At 34.2% G+C, this 17,107-nt stretch overlaps 3 protein-coding genes across 3 annotated transcripts; 1 reads left to right on the forward strand and 2 right to left on the reverse strand.

Annotated features, from left to right (window-relative positions):
* The first annotated feature begins 1,021 nt into the window (after window positions 1-1,021).
* On the forward strand, window positions 1,022-2,099 carry LOC18098006 (uncharacterized). The gene is made up of 4 exons (XM_006384622.3): window positions 1,022-1,332; window positions 1,415-1,523; window positions 1,643-1,704; window positions 1,879-2,099. Exons 1-4 carry the CDS (start codon window positions 1,213-1,215, stop codon window positions 1,990-1,992), a joined length of 405 nt encoding a protein of 134 aa, XP_006384684.1. The 5' UTR covers window positions 1,022-1,212; the 3' UTR covers window positions 1,993-2,099.
* Window positions 2,100-5,074: 2,975 nt separating this feature from the next.
* LOC18098008 (uncharacterized) lies at window positions 5,075-8,812 on the reverse strand. Its single transcript, XM_006384624.3, has 4 exons — window positions 8,104-8,812; window positions 6,662-7,642; window positions 6,029-6,076; window positions 5,075-5,875 (listed from the first exon to the last, which is right to left on the reverse strand). Exons 1-4 carry the CDS (start codon window positions 8,302-8,304, stop codon window positions 5,459-5,461), a joined length of 1,647 nt encoding a protein of 548 aa, XP_006384686.1. The 5' UTR covers window positions 8,305-8,812; the 3' UTR covers window positions 5,075-5,458.
* Window positions 8,813-13,582: 4,770 nt separating this feature from the next.
* LOC18098009 (uncharacterized) lies at window positions 13,583-15,126 on the reverse strand. The gene has a single exon (XM_024599032.2). It carries the CDS (start codon window positions 14,752-14,754, stop codon window positions 14,242-14,244), a length of 513 nt encoding a protein of 170 aa, XP_024454800.1. The 5' UTR covers window positions 14,755-15,126; the 3' UTR covers window positions 13,583-14,241.
* Between the last annotated feature and the right edge of the window lie 1,981 nt (window positions 15,127-17,107).

Consider the following 17,107-nt stretch of genomic DNA (forward strand, 5'->3'; position numbering starts at 1 on the left):
ATAAAAAATTAAAAAAAAAATTATTTTTAAAAGACGAAAACAACCGTACTCTAATTTATTACTTACTTATTTATCTCTCTCTCACTTGAAGTGTTTTACTTTACTTATCTTTCATTGAAAGAAAAAAGCCTACAGAAGAATATATTACTAATAATTATTACAAATAGCCTTCAGGTTGATCGCAGAACCCTTCAAACCAAATTATTTGTTTCTTGACTAAATTATGACCTTGAATTTTCATTAAAAAAAAAAGTATATATAATAAGTTGCCTCCAAGTTGATTGTAGAACTCTTTTTGATGCCCCCCTCCCCGCGGCACAGCCACACTCCTCGGTCCGGCCCCTTTGCATGAAGGGACTACTTGGAGTGTTGTAAATCGTGTTTTATAAATAAATAATTTTTTTATTTAAAATTAATTTTTTATATTTTTTTATATGTTAATATTAAAAATAATTTTTAAAATAAAAAAATATTATTTTAATATATTTAAAAAATATTATGCAAGGCTGCATATATCAGAAATATCATCTGAAAATAATTTTTATTTTATTTTTAAAAACAAAGTTCATCCATATAAAAAATAAAAAAAATATAGATAAAAAAACCTCTTCAAATTTAAATGCATAACTATAAAAGTAAATATAATTTAAAAGAGATTCTTTAAAGAAAATAAAAGAAAAAAAGATAATAATTTAAATACAAATTAAAAATATATAGATAAAAAACTATTAATTAAAAAAAAATTTAAAAAAAAGTCAATGACCAAGCAAGCTCACCTAACTCATTTTATCAGGCTCGTTTAAAAACTCTTAAAAAAATATTATTTTAATATATCTTTAAATAAAAAATACTTTAAAAAACATCATTTATCATATTACTTCAAAGCTTAAATCATGGTCTCACAAGTTTTTCATAGATTTTAAAAACATTTCTGCACCTCATAAACAAATGGTGATTTTAAGGGGGAAAAAAAAAAGGAGAAAGATTGGTACAGTTTGAGAGAAAACGGTCAGCTTGAAAATGTGACTGGTCCAGTTTGAAGAACAATTACAGGTAAAGGGACCAAAGTAGTAAGGAGGAACAATTACAGGTACCAAACGCACCTTACCCCACATCTTTATTTGCCCTTCGAGTAAAATAACGTTCGAATAACTCGCCAACACAGTAGAGCAGAGAAGAGAGGGAAGAGGAGGAATCGGTGCAGACCAGGAGATGGATTACAGTCTAGCAGCGCTCAAGCTGCTCTGCGTCCAATTGAAAGACGCCAGCGAGACTCCTTCTCAAAACGCCTTGACTCTCGGCGGCATTCTCTTTCAACGTGCCTGGTTACAGGTTCCTCCTCCTCTTTTTATCGGTTCCCCATTTACCCCTCTTCCAGTTCCCTTATGTAATTCCTTTCTGCTGTTGTTCTCAGGGGATTTTGGTCTCCAACGACGGCGACGGCCGTCTCCTTCTCGATGACGGCACTGGTGTCATCGAGCTTTGCCTTTCTCCCGACTTCCGTCTCCGCCACTGGGACTCGGGTATCACTTTTCCCTTTCTATTTATTTTTTCTTTTGGCGCATTTTAGCATATATTGGTGCATTTTAGCATTGACCGCTGTGTTTTTCTTGGGTCTATTTCTGAATTTTGGATTGTACAGGGATGTATGTGATGGTAGTTGGAGGGTACTTTGTCCGTCATGGCGAGACCCCTATGATTAAGGTAAATTTACGAATTGATCCCCCGAGTTTTAATCAAATACTTGCGAACAATTCGTTTTTACATTGTTCAATAGAACTTACTACTTGATCCACCTATTTTCTATCAAATACCTGCAAAGAATACATTTTGTTCAGACGTTGATCATGTGGATAACAGTTTATTGTCAAATTTCAGGTTCATAAGATGGTTGATCTTTCAGCATTTCCGGATCGAGAAGCAATGTGGTATCTTGAAGTTATGGAGGCATATAAGCTCTTCTACCAGCCCTTAATTGAAGAGTTTATGTGATTGCTTAGATTGTTTGTTCAGACAAAGGAACTGCAGTTCTAGAACTGCGAAATTTTTGCAGATGTATTCATGTTCATAGTCTTGAAATATCCTGCAAATCTGAGTCATGGTTTATGTGCCTGTGCTAACAATCTCTTCTAAACCACCATGAAAATTGGGGAAACTAGAATACATGGAGGATAAAATGTGCAAACCTGATTTCCCAGATTGTAGCATAAATTTGCATGACCTAAACTCAGAGATGCTATAGTTTTACCATTTGATCGTTTCCACTTTTAAGCATGGTTGCATCAGGCAGGATAGACATTTAGGGGAAGGGCATCCCATCACCACAACACCTCCAGGAATTGGATTGTTATTTTGACAAATTCCAGCAAAACTCCTGGGAGGGTACGGATTCTTGCATCAAGACTGGCAACAGCCAACTTTATAGAGCTGGGATCAATTATTTCACCACACCTGATCGTTGGATTCTATGTTTCCTCACGGTCCAGAGAGATTTCATCTTAGCTACAGCATGTAGCCATGCACCGAGGGACCTGTGTTGTGTTCCTACCGCATGAGATTCCCTGAGATTTGGGGCATTAATGGAAGTGTTGCACACACAAACAATATGGAAGATGGACCACTGATTAAGAATACTGACTACTCTCATGAGCTGCATCCGAGTTAAGGAGAAAAGAATAGAAGAACGTAGAGTATGATGTGCATAAGTTTTTCAAAATCAAATTGATGTGTTTCTAATACAAGTTCAAGAAAAATAAGAGAACAGGATATTGCTGTGCTTCCAGTATTTTGTATTGAGCTAGAACTGGTAAAGTCCTTGGTTTCTTCACAGGAATTATCTAATTGTCGGCTGAGAAGATCATCTTCAATAATCTCAGATTTGCTTGCTAGAACCAACACAAACTGATACAGGCTAGACGGGCTTATATCATTCTCTCTAACTCGAACGAGTAACCTTGCCGGAGAACACTCCTTGCTTCCACATCATCTGAAGCCAACGGGAATACCTCAAGCAATCGCTGTAAGAAGGGCAACTCTGGGAAGATCCAACGTGTCTTGTCTGGTTCAATTAGGGGCTAAATATTTGCAGAAGATTGCGATTCAGGAAGAATTTTTCTGATAAGAAACAAGTAAAGCTTGCCTGTGACATCTCCGAAGCTATACTGAGCACATCAGACAGAATGCTTGCTGCTAAACAGCAACAGCAACACAGGAGCTGGCAACCTGCCAAAAAAGAGATCAGCACGGAATTCACTATTTAGTCAAGCAGCAATAGATGAATAAGCATGGACTAGAACATCCAACACAATTGCAAATTATCACTGAAAGATTTAACTCTTCCCACAACTTGCTTCTTCTTGTGGAAAACTTTATCAACAGGAGGTAGAGTCAATGCACATTCTCGTAAACTTTTAAATAGGCCTTCCACAAAACAGTTCTGCTAAATTTTGTTATTTAACATACTAGCAAATAGCTTAAGCATTAGTAAGAGAGAAAAAATTAATGATTTTATTTCAACTTCATTTATTTTAGAATCCTTCGATATTAACAAAAAAAAAATTCTATTTTTTTAAGAAATTATTATGCAGCTAGACACATAACACTGTTCCTATTAGTTATAATAGTATGATGAAGAAATTGTTCTTTAATCATAGAACCTTCGAGCTATGCATCAGAAACAATGTAGTCTTTTCACCATGATTGAATTGTTATTTTTAAATTATACAAGGACATAATAGGTTTTTTACCATTTCATGCATATTAAAATGACTTTTTTGCCCTTTGAATAAAAACATTAAACTTGCATCTAAGGGTTTTTTAATCTTTTAGCACAATAAAATAACTTAACTACCCTTAAATCCAAAATCTACTGAACAATTTATAGCTGGTCTTGCAGATTCCTTTTTTTGATCGCATACTCAAAGTATGGATGCATGATTGCCCCTGGATGGTCCTCACTGCGACCAAGTCTGAGTAGGTTACCTATTTCATGCACAGCGTCGGATTGCAGGTCTAGCTCTACAGGTCCGGGATTGCTGCTCCAAGTTCCATCCGCATCAAAATGTTGCATTCCAATAGTTGGTCTAAAACCATGGGCATAGATTCCTCCAGGGCATCAAATGGGTAATCATCTCCGTGGTCTAGATGGTAAAAGGAAATATTAATATCAGCATTGGTAGAATTAGGCTCCTTATGCCCGTTTTTGAAAGGATTGTTTGCAGACAGACCTTATGTTTTCTGCACCAGCGACTTGGACTGTGGTGCCAAACTTCTACTTCAAATGTTGTTTGGACCGTTTTGGTGCTACAGGGAAGAACGAATAGTCAGCATTAGCTACCCGGCACACCCCATCTGTAGAAAGTGGTGGTTGCCACAATCAACGATCGTAAAGGACCAAACCAAACCATTGTTGCATAATATGAAAGATTTTCTTCAGTGATCAATATACCAGGAAGAGTACTTCACCAATGATTTCCAAACATATCGTCAAGATGTGGCAAAATATGAAAGATTTTTTTCAGTGATCAATATACCAGGAAGAGTACTTCAAATTTTATTAAAAAATTATCTTGTGATTGCAAAATGCACTTGCTAAAAACCAATTTCCCTCAATGATTATTATCAAGTTATCAAACCCTTGCTTTTCTTTTCTTTTATTTTATTTTGTTTTTCCTTCATTATATCGAGAAGAGTAATGAAAACACACCCCAAAAAAAAAAAAATTGTGATGGATGGCAAGCTACACTTCTGGAAAACCAATTTCCCTTCGATGATTAATATCGACTTATCAGGCTTGTGCTTTTCTTTTTCCTTGTTTATCTTAGCTTTGGAGCTCCTGCTTCAATAAAGGCGACGGTGACTCTTCCATTGTCTTCGCAGCGTTGTCGTGCTGCCATGATTGAAGGTGGCACCTTACTTTAGGCCAACCCTAGTTGTGCTAAGGGGGCAGGAAAAAAAAGCACCAAACCTTAACCATTATGTCAACATGAACCCTGTGACATGCTATTAGAAAAGATAACATATAATTCATCGAGGATAAGCACGCAGCACGCGGCAGTATCTCCGAAGAAATCAATGGAACAAGTGCAATCCAATAAAATGTACATTTGAAACCTCGACATGTCATGTCTCCAAATAACACGGCTAATCTAGAAGCCTGATACATGAACCCTCGGAACAATGCTTGTACATTGTACAAAAAGAAAAATCAAAGCAGAGTCAAATAGAGGGAGGTGTATTTCTTAGTTTGAGCACCTGTGAGAGCCTACTTTCAAAAACTGGAACATTCGCCTGACAAATCAACCACACTACGACTTGATGATTCATAAATCACATTCCACAACACCACATGGATGGATCTCAATGAAATTGGGAAGCTGATGTTCCTCAGATGATTGCAAGCCGCTTTTGGAAAAGTACAAGTGAAAAGTTTGGTATTAAACACCACTTGGGAATTATATCATGTCACTTTAGAAGGGTTTTCCATAGGTTGTGATTCTTTGGATTTTTTTGAAGCGCCATCAATAACTATATTTCCTACTCCAGCTTCCATAGCCTCCCTCTCCGCCTTCTCTTTGATTTCAGATGTATTCCTATTTTTGGCCTCGTGCTTAACACTTGGCATGGAAGGTTCAAGCAGACGAGGACCAGCAGTGATCCATGGATGATTAAGGCATTGAGCTGCTGTCGGTCTCTTTTCAGGCACAAAATCAAGTATTGGAACAAGGAAGTCAGTCATGTCATTAGCATCTTGCTCACTGAAATCATACTTCTCCATAAGCACCTTAGTAAGAGGCCAGAAACGCAACCTACGAATATGCCTTAAATCTCCATATCTATTGAAGAAATCCCGAGAATAGCGACCACCTAATGCAATCTGAGGAAAGTATGCACAGAGTAAATGTTCACAGCAAGTACATAAAACCTAATACTGCATTGCTAATTTTGGTCTCATTCAGTTTATCCAGAAAAGAGATGATCTTGCAAATAAGCATGCAATCGACATCAGTAAAACACGTGACACTCCTACCTTGCGCGGCATCATGCCTAGAAGCTCCATCATCAATGCCAAGTGATCCTGCAAGTATAATCTAGATGAGTTAGAACAAAGCAAAAATCAAGCAAACGAGGGAAAGCTAAGCTTGGACCATAATGCAGGAAGCCAGCGGCCCCCCCCTCCCCAAAAAAAAAAAAAAAAAAACCCCACCACCACCCCAAAAAAACTTGTAAATGAAGCTAGAACCCTTGCACACAGTTTTATATGTTTGGCATTCAGCAAAAAGAAAAGGTAACCCAAATTTGCAAGAAGCATGAAGTCTCAAGAAATCATCTAATGGGTGATTAATAAATCAGAGCCCAAAAGCAAAAGCTATTCTCAACAACCATGCTTATATTTTTTTTCCCTTTCTTTTTAATGTATGTGTGAAGCCAAATATCTGGTTAAATTTAGTCTGATAAGGCAAAAGCTACCCTCTAAGTTCTAACATCCACAACAGTTTGAGAATATTATATAGAAATGTAAATCCAATGAATTAGACACCACAAGAAGAAGAAAAAATTCTGTTCACTGAAAAAAAAAGGCGTTATCGATTAATTAAACAGATGCATGGCAGCAAAGAATGAAAAGGGTAAGGCGGGAAAATATTGCAGCATCTGCACATACCTCATCTCTATCATAGTTGTCACCACTGTGAGGATCAAAAAGGACATCACCAGTGACAAGCTCAAAACAAATGCAAGCAAAGGACCATAGATCTGCTGGAGTAGAGTATTTAGATCCAAGAAGAACCTCTGGACACCTATACTGTCTTGTCTGAATATCACTTGTAAACTGTTTGTACGTCCAACAAGCATTTCCAAAATCGACCAATTTGCACTTTAGATCAGCAGCTGCCAAGAGATTTTGCCTCGTGGAGCGACTCCCCCTTCTACTGCGTTTTGCTTGACAAGCATCCTTCTGTCCATCACTGTTTGCTGAATCATCCTTAATCACAGAACCATTTGATTGTTCCTCAAAAGAATCTTCATTTGATTTCACATCAGCATTAGAATCTTCAGGACTAGATGGTTTGGGATCAGCATCATTTTCCAAAGAGGCTTCTTTCTGTGTACAACTCTGAGCTGCCTTCTTAGCCTTCTTTCGGATTTTCTTCTTTTGATTCCTTGTCAAATCCCCATTCAAACTCTTAATTTCTTTCGAAGAACTAGATTCAGCCACAATTTTGTTCTTGTTGGTTGGAAGGATAAGAGGAGCACCTGATTTTCTCGGATCTTTTGATGGATCAATCATTGAGAAAAGCAGGACATTCTCTGGCTTCAAATCGGTGTGTATAATTGAAAGCTGGCGATGCAAGTAATCCAAACCCACCAGCATATGAAAGCATATCTCTTTGACCATGTGCAGAGGCACCCCGCGGTAACCACTATACTTAATAAGGCTCAAAAGGTTATCTCCTAAGTACTCAAAAACCATACATACGTGCTGTCCATTAGGCCCTGAATGCTTAAAATGATCCAAAAGCTTGACGACACACTTTTTATCATCAGGATCTCCCTCAGCAATCTGTTTGAGGATCTTTATCTCATCCATCGCTGCCTCCGTGTAGTGCTGAGCACTCTTTTGAACTTTCAAAGCTACGTAACGCTACAAACAATGAATTTCTCATGTTGTTAACAAAGTCAAACAATAAAAACTAATGACAACTTCCTCAATCATGAAATTATCTAATAAAGCACCTTATAACCTAAATCTTGAAGAGCAAAAAAATTACTAGAAAAAAAAAACTTCATTGAATGTTGTGTGCCTACAACCTCCATTAAATCCACAATCCATACCCTCAGTAGTTTTTGATAACTCCAACACTGTCATCTTACTATCGTTTCTCTTTTTTCCCCCTCGTTTAAGACTAAACAAACCCTATTATTCTATCCGATTAAAAATCTAGCATTTCTTTCCATGATCTTCCTTAGCAACAAAAGGACTCTTTAGAACAACAAAATAAAGGAAATCCAAACATAAGAAACTGGAATTTCGATTCCAAAACACACAAATTCCCCATTATTGATTAAAGAAGAAAAAAGAAAAGAAAAGGCCATAAAACATACCGATCCTTGAATGTCCCAAGCGAGCCAAACAGTAGAGAAATGACCCCAGCCAAGCTTGCTTTGCACCACATACCTCCCATTCTTGAATGTATCACCAATTCTCACAGCATGATACCCTCCTCTCCTATAATCCTCCGTTCCCTCATCTTCCGAAGTGTAATCACTCTCTTCGCTTCGATCCCCATTCCTATCCTCTGCCATTGAAGCAACAACAGAAAAATCCAACTAATATAGAGTAGGTTGAAAAAATCTTCCAGGCTGCTAAGTCTCTGAGATTGCAAAACGCGTTTTCTGGTTAGAGAACGAAAACAAGAAATAAAGGGATGGTTTTGGAGGTCAAAATCGACTAAGTAGTTTTGAGAGATTGGTTTTGATTGAATTTGACGAAGAAGTAGAAAATTGAGAAGACTGGAAGAGAAAAGCAGCAAACTTTTGTCAAGGGGGTTACTTTCAAGAGATGGGTGTTGAGTGAATTTGACAAGGAAGTGAATTTGCGAAGCAAAATAAAGAAATTTTACAAATGGGTAATTCAGAAATGGAATTTTGTTCCATTTTAGAGACAGAGGGAAAGGGAAGGAGGGAGAGGGTAAGTAAATGGTTCTTGAGTGTGGGTTGTGGTGGTGGTTGCTGCTGCTGAGGTAAAAAGTGAATTAGGGTTTTTGAGAGAGTTTTATAATACTTTGTACTTACAGCTAGTCTTGCCGGGAATTTAAAGCAACGAACATTTACGATGTGGGTTCAAGTAATCAAGTGGCGTATGATGATTCTGGGCCGGCCTCCGGGTTCCACTAAAGAACATAGTTATCTTGACTGGCCTCACAGTAATTTAAAACCCGGTTGCTGAACCAGTTTGGATAAAGTAAAAAACCGAGATAAGTAAAACTCTAGTAAAACTTGGTTGATCCATTAAGAGCCCGTTTGGCTACATGTTAGAAGTTGTGTTTTTTCAAAAACGCAGGAAGCAAACGTTTGGTTAACAAAAAAAATTGCTTACTGTGCATGGTCCCACAGCCAAATCGCGTGCGGAACGCAAGAAGATGAAAAGCATAAAAATGCTGCTTTCGGGAAATTCAACCATGATACACTGTTCACTGAACAGTGTATCATGCCACCTCCACTGTTCACAGAACAGTGGAGGCATGTGTCCACTGTTCAGTGAGCAGGGGAGACATACTCCACTGTTCACGTGAATTTTTTTTTTTTTTCAGTGTGTTAATTTTTTTAATATTTTTTTGAAAAAAACACTAGTATAAAGTAAATTAAATTCACTCGCACTGTAATATCAATTTATACCTGGTAATATTTTATCTACGCTCAAAAAATTATAAAAACTGTAGTTTTTATCGGATGAATTTTGTATGTAATGAAATTATAAATAGTTTAATGGAATAATAAAAAAGTATTTTTTATAAAGTATTTTTTATTTCATGATGTAATAGGAGTAATTAATTCTACAATATTTAAATTTAAAACCATTAATATTAATATATATTTTTAAATTATTTTATAACCTCAATTTCAAAAGCATTCTTAACCAAACACATTAAACTACTTTTTCTTCAACCTCAATTTCAAACACAGTTTTAACCAAACACCTATTTTTTCAAACCAACCTCAACTAAAAGTACTTTTTATAAAACAACTTTTTTCAAACCACAACCACAACAGCTACCGCAATACCAAACACACTCTAAGTTTACTCGTGACCCGGGTAACTCGACAAAACCCCAGTTGAGACCATTTTTTTTAATGTGTTTTTTTTCTAATCAGAAACCCCTTTTTATATATTTTTTAGTTGGTTATTAATCTTTTTTAAAAGTTCACTATGTAAATACTAGAAGAATGTTTTATTTTTTCAATGTGAGATTTGAAACCTTTTAGTATATATACTTTATGTTTAAAAAAAATATATTTTTTCAATGTGGAATTTTTTCTTTTTAATTGAATCCTTTTTTGCTTTTCTTTTTATTAATTTTATTCTATAACTTTTGGTTGATTTTGAACTGGTATTCGTAATTTATTTTGATTTACTTTTTATAAAGTTATCACAGTTTCAAACAAACATCTTAACATTTGGTTGGTGCTTAATTTTGCAAGTGTTTATTTTTTGTTATCATAACTAAGTAAAAAGTTATTAAATTCAATTGAGTTCATGATTCAGATCACGGGTTTAGTGGGTTAAATCACAAAACCCAAGTCAATCTAATATGTAGTTGTTTCAGTATTAAAAATGTGTGTGTGTGTTCTTGAATTTTGTTTAGAGTTAAACCATATTTTTTACCGGTTGTTAGAGTTGTTTTTGGACCCATCAAGTCAACTGGTGACTCTCATACAATATAATTTAAAACTTAGATCAGAAGTTAAATCATGAGTTTTTAAAGTTTACCTATTGTGTTGGCCCTCTTAGGTTTAATAACAATACAAAAAATTTATCCACAACCTAAATATTTTGATTAGACTAAAAAAAAATCTTGATCCAACCTGCAATGTAGCACAACTTAAAAAACTAATCTTTGATAAAGGATTTCCAAGTAATCAAGGGGACAAATTTATTAAACAAGACTTGGTCTAGGATGTTTGAAGTTTATTCAGGTTTATTTGAGTCAATCTATATAAATTTTGTATTTAAAAAAATTAAAAAAAATCATTTAAAAAAAAATCAAAATAAATTTTGATCGGATCTACATAATCATGGGTTGACTTTAACATAACCTTCTCCTTGAGATTTTTTTGATCTACATAATCATGTTTCACCTTCTCCAAGATCTTGGGTCAACCCAATTCCACAACGAGAAAACCAAATTTAACTGTCCATTAAAGGAGCGTTTAGTCGTGAAATATGAGGGAAAAACAATTACAAGTGGTAGGACGCCCCGCCCCCCCCCCCCCCCCCCCCCGCGTGTGTGTATATATATATATATATATATATATAATTTAAAATATGTTCAATATCTCTACATAAACATCAAAGTTTAAGATATATTCATGAAAAACTATCTAATAAGTGGCTCAGTGATAAAAATTTGGGATCAAGAGGTTTGATCTCCCTGTGATCTCACGTTCAAGCCATGTGGTTGCTAATATGATAATCATTGAAGGTTTACATGGTCGTTAACTTTAGGGCCCGTGAGATTAGTCGAAGTACGCGCAAGCTGACCCGAACACCTACATTAATAAAAAAAAAGATATATTCGTGAAAAAATGAGCATGAATTTATCATTTTATCAAATAAATATTAACGGGTCTAAAACTCGAACACTTGAATCAAGTGAGTTTTTCTCGTTTTTTACACATTAATCAATCTCAGGAATATTCAAAATTACATCCAATCACATTATTAAGATACTTTATATTAAAAATTATAATTTTTCAAACTATAAGGATTAATTAAAATTAGCTCTGTTTGTTTGTTTGTTTTTTGTTAATCTTGGTCCTTGCAGTAGCAACTTTTAATTTAACATAGAAATAATCTCTAAATGCAAAGCGAAATAAATCTAAACACTTAAGAATATGCCAACAAAACTTAAGAGAACAGTACAAAAAATAAATAAAGTTGAACGTAGAAAGTTTTGAACATGTAAGAATATACCAATAAATTATTTAAAAAATAACTACTATCATAATATAAATATCATAAATATATATTATTAATCACATCCACTCCTCTCTCATTGCATTTCTTTTCAAATGCAGAAGAAATTATTTCCCTCCTCTCAACACTCAATGCCCTTACCCTACCCTCCAACTCTCCTGACTCAAAATACTCAGCAAGATTCCTTTCTCATCATTACAAATTTCTTCAACATTTCTCTAAATTCCTCTCTAAACTCCTCAAACACCCTTCTATCTTCCATGCTAATCTCAAATTCATCTTAAATACCCTTGTTGGATGCTCAATATTTTAGCATGCTCGTCATGCTCAAGGGCTTCAAATCACCAATCCAACATGTTTGGAGAAGGGATTTCTTCAACATTTCTTTGCTTCAAATTAATATTTTTTGATGTGCTGATGTCAAAAATAATTTTTTAAAAATAAAAAATATTATTTTCGTATTTTAATAAAATACTTAAAAAGTACGTTCTAAGAACAAGATATAACAAAGGCATAGCAATATGTTCAATGCCTGAAGAAGGTTGGTGGGTATAAAAAAAAAAAAAACCGAGGTAGCAAATGGCCTTGAATCTGCCTGAAAAGAAAAAGGATATCTACAAGCCCATTAAAGTCTAGATTAAAAAAACTTAAGCCCGTAAAGGCCCATTTTCGAGGTCCAAATTTGACTTAGGCAATGTGGCCTTCTAGGCAGATTGAGAATGTTACAAATTACGGTTGTTTCGTTCTCTTTTTAACTTTTAGTTCGGCCTTGTAAAAAATCACAAGTCAATGGACTATAAAAATTAAAAATTAAAAATTAAGAATTAACTTGCTTGATTTATTAATTATATTTGACTGGGTACACACAACAAATATGCTTAAAACGCATAGAGATTTTGATATTATATTTACAATAGGAATTAAATTTATGACACTGACTAAATATTAAAATTTTAAAAATATATCGTAGTGTTTTATTTAATTGAAAATAAAAGTGAAGAAATATGAAAAACTCTTAAATTGTGTTTTACAAACCAGCATTTAGATGCTGCTTGGTAATATTTGACGTGGCAAGATATAGAGACAGCTAGGAAGAGAAGGAAGATTGACTCAGCAAACTGGGGCTGAATAATTATTATAGTCAATTGGGATCCTCCACCACTAAAAATTCATAGACCTACTTGCATTAAATTAAAATGTGGGTGAAATGAAACAGATAATAATAATAATAATAATAATAATAATAATAATAATAATAATAATAAAGAAAGTGATTGTAAAGCTAAAAGAAAGTTAGGCTTTTTATTTCTGAGGTTTTCCTGTGGCTTGTGTGTTTGGGATCAAACGATAAAACAAACAAAACAGTAAGAAATCAAACTATACTTTATATTGCAGAACCCATTAAAAAATTAAATTTGAGATTTTATTTTTATGTAATAGTTTTTACATGTTTTTTTAACCGAGTTTCATAAAAATTCCTAAAACCCTATTTGTTTTTACGTTTTAAAAACGCTTCAGAAAAAAATTAATTTTTTTTATTTTTTTCTTTGCTTCAAATTAATATTTTTTTGTGTTTTTGGATAATTTTAATTTTCTAATATCAAAAATAATTTTTAAAAAATAAAAAGATATTATTTTAATACATTTCTAAGTAAAAAACACTTTAAAAAACAACCGCAACTATATATGTTTTTTGATACACATAAATTTCAACCATAATTTTATCAAACACATATCTAAATACAACTAACTACAACTAATCAAATTTTTCAAAAACTTAGTTTTTTCAGACTATAATTTCAAAAACTACTTCAAAAATTAACGATCATTCGTTTACAGCAATCCCATCAGTCCGGCAGAAATCATGAAACTATCGAGTCAAGTGTCTGAAAAACTCAGTGCTATTATTCCCGGCCACAACTTGAAGGCTTGTCCTTCTTTTCAGACCAAAGAAAGTACTGAAAGACTAGTTTCAGCCATCAATTTCTCCTATCCAAGATAGAGTTACTGGGCTACATTCAGCACAGAAACAAGCAAAACCCAGAAACAAAATGAACATAAAAGGGCAAAAACAAGTGAAGAACACCAAGTATAAAACTGGGAAGCTAAGAGGTCTATTGATGGTGGAATTGGATTTCATAACATACAAGAATCTCTTTTAATCAAATGTCAAATAACATTCGACATTTGATTATCCAACCCATGAATGAACCCAAGAAAATCGAGCAAATGTCAATTATCCAGCAGAAAAAAAAAACACGGGGCCATCTCCACATTGCATTCAATAGACTTCTTCATGGTCAAAAGAACTCAGAAGCCAGAACCTATGTTCTTCCACATAAGTTAATAATCTCCATGAACCCACAGTGGACCACAAACAAAACCCAGTTTGAATTTGTACCCTTCCTGTAGAAGTACAAATCCGATCCCATAATCTATCACTATCAAGTTCAATGCCCCCAGAATTTTTATCCCTTAACCACCGTCATAGTACTACAATCCCACAGCAAATTACTTTATACCATACACCAATGATGCATCATCCATCATGTACCTATTTGAGATGGACTCCTCCAAAACCCAGTATTGTTAAACTGGTCCCACATTTCCTTCTCCAAATCAACGGCATCAGTTTCACCATTAGGATCATGATTATGCTGATCACAACATTTCCCTTTCTCCATAATCTCTCTAGCCTCCTTCTCCCATCCCTCATCCCTGGACAGGCCACTGCTCGCGCGAGACAGCAGGGACCTTTCTTTCTGCTTTCTTCTCAAACGCTGTCGTTTCTTGGCTTTCCTACATAAGGAAACCGGCACCTTGTAGACGGCTAAAACAAGAAGGTTTATCACCGTGCATGGACAGCAGCAACACACCGCCGCACACCCCGCAGCCGTGCCACCTGCCACCTCACCAAAACTCTGCGTTTTCGCCCTTGCCAGATTCCTCTCCCTCCTCTCTCCTCCCGGCACCATCTTTGACCCTGTCTTTTCCTTCAACAAAGGCTGCAACCTTTGGCTCGAAGAAGGTGATCGCAGAAGAAGTCCCTGTCGAATCATACTGGGTCAACTCAGCCAGTCCAGAAATTTTTAAAAAAAAATCCAAGACTCTCTTTTTCCTGGGTTCTTGAGGTGGGAAATTCCTGGGCATTAATGGGTCTCAGGAGTTATTTAAACAAAGTTTCAAGAAAGGGCACAACTTTCTTGAAAAAAGGCCATTTTTTGATAGCCAAGAAAAGGAAAGAAAGTAAGGGTTTTCTTTCTTTCTTTCTCCCTCCCTCTGTTTGGAGTCTTGAGAGAGATTAAACAGATCAAAGAGGAGGTACTAATAAGGGAATGATCAGGTTTAAATGGCTGAAGAAGCGGTGATAGGAAACGAGAGGCAAAGCGAGTAAAGGGGTGGGTTTTTTCCTTTTAAACGCGGACATGAAGAGTTTTCTTTGTAGAGCTTTGATTAGGTATTTATGTTAATTTGTTATCTGTTATTGATAAATGATTGGTCTCCTTTTGACCCCATAAAATTAAGAGGAAAAAAAAAAGCCCGTGGAAAGGAATCCGCAATATTCATCTATTAACTTTGACGGTCTGATATATAATGTTCTCGAACTTTTTTATATATGAAAATTTACTGTAATATATTTTTATGTCTATAATATTTCTTTCTAAAATTTTAATTTTATTCAATATATAATATGAAAGATATGTTTAATATCATAAAATTTATCAATAAATATTTTAATATTAAATTTAAACTTGACTTAATTCATATTATCAATTTATTAAACTCATAAAATCAAACTCATATTACTAATTTAATATATAATTTGAAAAATATTGTTATGCCACGAACTGATCTGAATACTTATATTAATAAATAATAATAAAAAGAATCGATTAAATACCTATATTTAATAAATTAATTTTATTAAATAAATATTGAAGGATAAAAAAAAAACATTAGTTTAAAAAAAAACTAAAACAATACTAGGCAAACCTCACGAAGTTAGGTTAATTTTCAAAGTTTGCAAGATGTGAAACCTTAAACACAGGCTTAACTAAACTCAAATTCAAACCAATTAAATGTTGAAGAATTAAATCGAGTTAAAAAAAACCACTCTTAAAATTTTGCAAAGCAAAAAATAAACAATCAAAACAATAAGAATGAAATCTATTAGGAAAAAAAATACGGAGAGTGGAATAAAAAAAAATACAACTCTAAAATTATCTTAGACTACAAAAAAAAATAGCAATAAAAAAAATAAAAGTCTAATTTGACAAAGCAAAAAATTGAATAAGGATGAAATCAAAAGAAAAATCCAATTCAATGGATTGTTTAAAAAATATATAACAAAAAAATGACTAAATAAAAAAGAAACATAAGTTTAGAGGCTGACTTGAAAAATCAGGTGTTAGGGAGCAAACACCAAGGAAGAAAGAGGGGAAAAAAGAAATAGTTGTCGGTGACAAACCGTACCTCCAATCGATGCACTCTCCACGTATCCAGGAAGAAGACGTTGAGATGAAGTTGAAGCCACCTCGCAATGGCCTTTTGGCCACTAGAATTAGCGGCACGCACTATCCAAAGATGGCGGAGCAGATGACGCTTGTGCAATACGCGTTAACTTTTTTTTATTATTCTCTTTTAATTATTAAAATACTAAAATAACCCCACCCCAACCAATCAATAACAAAAAAAAAAAAAAACCCAACAACCAAATGACACAAATACTCCTTAACCTAAGAGTTAAATTATTTGATACCAAAGGCATCAAGGTACTTTTACTGTGCAATAATATTGAAAATGACAAAAAAAAAACCCTCCATTTGCGAGTTAGTTTTTTCTTTTTAAGGATAAAAACGTTATATTACTATATATTTTTAATTGAAAAATGCAAAACTAACCTTAAGTCGAATTTCAAAAATTAATTTCTTTTAAGGGTAGTGTTGTAAATTCACTATACAATCCAAACGCAAAATACTCATCCGCCTCCAATCAATTTTAGAATACCAAAATTGTCCCGAGGCAAATACTATTTCACCCATAAACACATGGGAAAGAGCTTTTTTTTAAGGCCAAGAAGGAGAATACATTGTTCCCGTCCACAGTAAACTGTGTCTAATTGAACAGTGTTTTTTCCATTTCTTTTAGTTTTGTTTTTAATACTAGCTATTTGACCCGCAAGTTTGATAAATTTTTTCTGCAAAAAAAATTACATATACTGACCTTTTCAACATGTTTTTATACATAAAAAAATATGTAAATAAAAAATTTTATGCATATATATAATTAAATAAATCAAGAACTATGCGTGCTAAAAATCAATGAAAAATCATTAACGATAACTAAAAAAATTAAAAAAATCAAGAGACATGAACAGATCAAGATATTTAATCTCTCAATACGAGATATTTA

This window comes from Populus trichocarpa, chromosome 4 (assembly GCF_000002775.5).
Source record: "Populus trichocarpa isolate Nisqually-1 chromosome 4, P.trichocarpa_v4.1, whole genome shotgun sequence".
NCBI lineage: Eukaryota > Viridiplantae > Streptophyta > Magnoliopsida > Malpighiales > Salicaceae > Populus > Populus trichocarpa.

Excerpts from the sequence above, each read along its gene's own strand:
- LOC18098009 (XM_024599032.2), bottom strand. The coding sequence starts at position 14,754 with ATGATTCGACAGGGACTTCTTCTGCGATCACCTTCTTCGAGCCAAAGG.
- LOC18098006 (XM_006384622.3), top strand. The coding sequence starts at position 1,213 with ATGGATTACAGTCTAGCAGCGCTCAAGCTGCTCTGCGTCCAATTGAAA. Across the intron at positions 1,333-1,414 it reads TTCAACGTGCCTGGTTACAG|GGGATTTTGGTCTCCAACGA; the intron begins GTTCCTCCTCCT and ends TGTTGTTCTCAG. Across the intron at positions 1,524-1,642 it reads TCTCCGCCACTGGGACTCGG|GGATGTATGTGATGGTAGTT; the intron begins GTATCACTTTTC and ends TGGATTGTACAG.
- LOC18098008 (XM_006384624.3), bottom strand. The coding sequence starts at position 8,304 with ATGGCAGAGGATAGGAATGGGGATCGAAGCGAAGAGAGTGATTACACT. Across the intron at positions 7,643-8,103 it reads CTTGGGACATTCAAGGATCG|CGTTACGTAGCTTTGAAAGT; the intron begins GTATGTTTTATG and ends CATTGTTTGTAG. Across the intron at positions 5,876-6,028 it reads TAGGCATGATGCCGCGCAAG|ATTGCATTAGGTGGTCGCTA; the intron begins GTAGGAGTGTCA and ends TACTTTCCTCAG.